This window comes from Photinus pyralis, unplaced genomic scaffold (assembly GCF_008802855.1).
Source record: "Photinus pyralis isolate 1611_PpyrPB1 unplaced genomic scaffold, Ppyr1.3 Ppyr1.4_LG8, whole genome shotgun sequence".
NCBI lineage: Eukaryota > Metazoa > Arthropoda > Insecta > Coleoptera > Lampyridae > Photinus > Photinus pyralis.
Window position 1 is genome coordinate 10,859,940 of NW_022170819.1, and position 2,829 is coordinate 10,862,768.

The 2,829-nt window shown below is 43.6% G+C and overlaps 1 protein-coding gene across 1 annotated transcript in view; it reads right to left on the reverse strand.

Annotated features, from left to right (window-relative positions):
- Positions 1-242: 242 nt before the first annotated feature.
- The window catches only part of LOC116178417, a 3,137-nt gene continuing 550 nt past the window's right edge, over positions 243-2,829 (reverse strand). Inside the window, exons 2-3 of the mRNA XM_031497903.1 lie at positions 1,391-2,083; positions 243-1,340 (exon numbers count right to left, since the gene is read on the reverse strand). Of these exons, the coding sequence (XP_031353763.1) occupies positions 396-1,340; positions 1,391-2,083 (1,638 nt within the window). The 3' untranslated portion in view covers positions 243-395. The remainder of the gene's footprint in view (positions 1,341-1,390; positions 2,084-2,829) is intronic.

Consider the following 2,829-nt stretch of genomic DNA (forward strand, 5'->3'; position numbering starts at 1 on the left):
GTATAAATAGACATATTTTTAAATGACATATCGCACATTTCGCAATTTTAATTATCAACTTACGGCACATTTTTAGTTCAATCGAATTAAAGGTAAGAAAATGGGTGAATCATGATATTGGAAAACAAGGACGTTCATAACGGAAATTAAAATCGACCTTGCGAATGTCACTCTATATTTTTGTGGTTAACGGTATATCAACAATCGGCTTCTTTTGTAACGTGAAACGAAATTGTTGACTTAAAAAATTGCCTCTTAGCCTGCGTGTTGCATAAATTGGGTGTGATACGCTTAAGGATAATCAAAACACGAACACTTTCACTATCCGGAACGCGTCACGTTTATTAAACGTTCTTCGTTAACGTTCACCCATTGTTCTATCACATTTTATAACACTAAAATTGAATATTCTGCCCCCTTAAAAACGCGTCGATCGGACTTCCCTGGACTAGTGCTTGGGGGTGTTGAAACGACGATGGCTGAATGTAGTAAAACTGTTGAGGTTGGGGTGGAGGGCTCGATTGCCTTAGCTGTATTCTGCTCTGCGACGCTTGTTGCGCTCTGGCGCGTTGCTGTTGCTGATGAGCGAACAGTTGCGCGGAGTTTTGGAATTGCAAATCGGCTTGTTGCTGTTGGTAAATCGTTTGAGTGGGTTGAGGTCTGAGCGCTCTGTATAATGGGCTCTGCTGCTGTAGTTGCTGAATGTTTAGTAACTGATGCTGGGGTTGGTGCACGTACGGCTGTATTCTGTGGCTCAACGAGAATTCGCCTTCGGTCTGAGGTAAGGTCTGATAGAGCTGGGTGTTATATAAACCAGATACGGGGTCGTAGACTAATTCCGATGAGTATACGGGAGAGGAGTTTGGTGGTGGTGCTGCTGAGGTTTTGTGGGTTTTTGGAGTGGTTCTCGCTAGCGCTGATATCGGACTTGGAGACGGTGAGACGTGATTGTCGTGTTGGAAGCGCTGAAATTCGGATTCAAAGTCTATTCCGCCCCTTGTCACAGATAGAGGAATCGAGGACGGGGTTGAAGAGATAAAGGACGGTCGCGCTGTTTGCGTTAGCTCCTTGGTGTAGAGTAGTGCCGGTCGTGGAGTTACAGCGACTTGCAATAACTGGGGCCGGTAGGTGGTCGCTGGCAATTCCGAACGAGGCGTCACGGAAGGAACTGGTCGCGGGGTTATATTAATAGGCGTCGCGCTTTGTTTGTATACTACTGATGCAGGGGTGGTATGTGCTGAACCTCGTGGATGATGATAGGACGCGATCTCCTCTTCCGAATTTATTTGCTGTTGGTAAATTTGAGGACGAGTTATATACTGGGGCCGCACGGGCAGTGACTGAAACAAAGACGTATTAAAACACACGTACGCGCAAATCCCAAGCTTACTTGAATTGGGTGCGGTTTCAGCACCTGTTCAGGTTCGGGTTCTTCATCCTCTTGCTGACTATAAGTGTTATGGAAGAGAGTTACTGCGGGTTTTGGGGCAGGCGTCACTGGCCTCAGGGGACGAACGGGTTTTGTGGGGTAATTAGCCGGTATATTCTCAGGCTCGTTGCTGTCTTCTTCCGGAAGGTCATCCTCCTCCTCCTTAGGCGCGTTGGGATCACAAGGATTTCCGGAAACGTACGTAAATTCTCGTTTGTTGCCATCAGGATCTACATAACCATACTTTCCTCGCACAACGCAATCGGTACCTCGCGTTTCTTCCTTGAAACTACCATCGGCAGCCTCATAACCGAAAGTGAACGAACCATCATCGTTGACTTTATTATAATTTCTGATGGTTTGCACCGGCGGCGCCTTCGCCGGTTCTTTGCCTCTAGATTTCAGATGAGAAGACGAAACTCTGCCTTGAGGTATGTAATTGTCCTGGACGTTTCTAGCCGGCGCCGTGGATTGTCCAAAAAGTCCATTGTACTGATCAGCGGACGAAACGTAGACAACTCTGGCGTCCTCTCCGTCCCTCGCTTCGGCTGCGTAATACTCCACTGTTTCATCTTCTTGGGGCTCGGGACGAACGCGAATTCTCCGCCCTTCACAGCACACCAAGGCGATGGCGATTGAAAAAAACAACCACAACTAAAACGAGAAGGAAAAAAATTAGTTCAGACGATTATGACAACGCACTAATATTTTGATCGTTCATTAATCTAGATCAGACCAGAAATTTGCTTGAAACATAAATTCAAATTATAGATCACTTGGTTAAAAAGTAGAAAGTGCCACCGGCTGTCAAGTATACCATAATATATGCAATTCGTAACACATTCCGTATCTCATACGTAAACAGATTGGTATCATTAGTTGTGTTCCACTTGTAGGTCTTCTGGTCAAATTATTAAAATTATTATGGCATAAATTAATGAAGGTAGTTTGGATTATATCATAGGAATATCAATTTATTTTAATTAGAGAAGTGTGCATAAATGAGGGTAATAAACAACATTAAATTTGAAATTTTTTGACGTGGAATAAAAATATTTTATGATGCAATATTTAAAAAAAGCTCCCCCACGCCAGCTCCTGGGCTGATCTTTCTTTTGCTTTGACTTGGAAGCGTAAAATTCGGTTTTGCACAAAAATGGTTCACCCGCAGATGATTGAATCAACGTGACTCATAGTTTCATTGCTGATGCATAAGAGAAAAAGCTTCCGGACGTTCAAGGAAAGGGTGAGGTTTACCTTGATCTAATGCAAGACAAACTGGTTTCAGTTCAAAATATGTTTGTCTTGGTCACATACTCATTACAATACCTATGTTGCGAAATTGTTTACACTAAAACCACATTAATTCGCATTTTTAACCGCTAGATTCTCACCTTGAT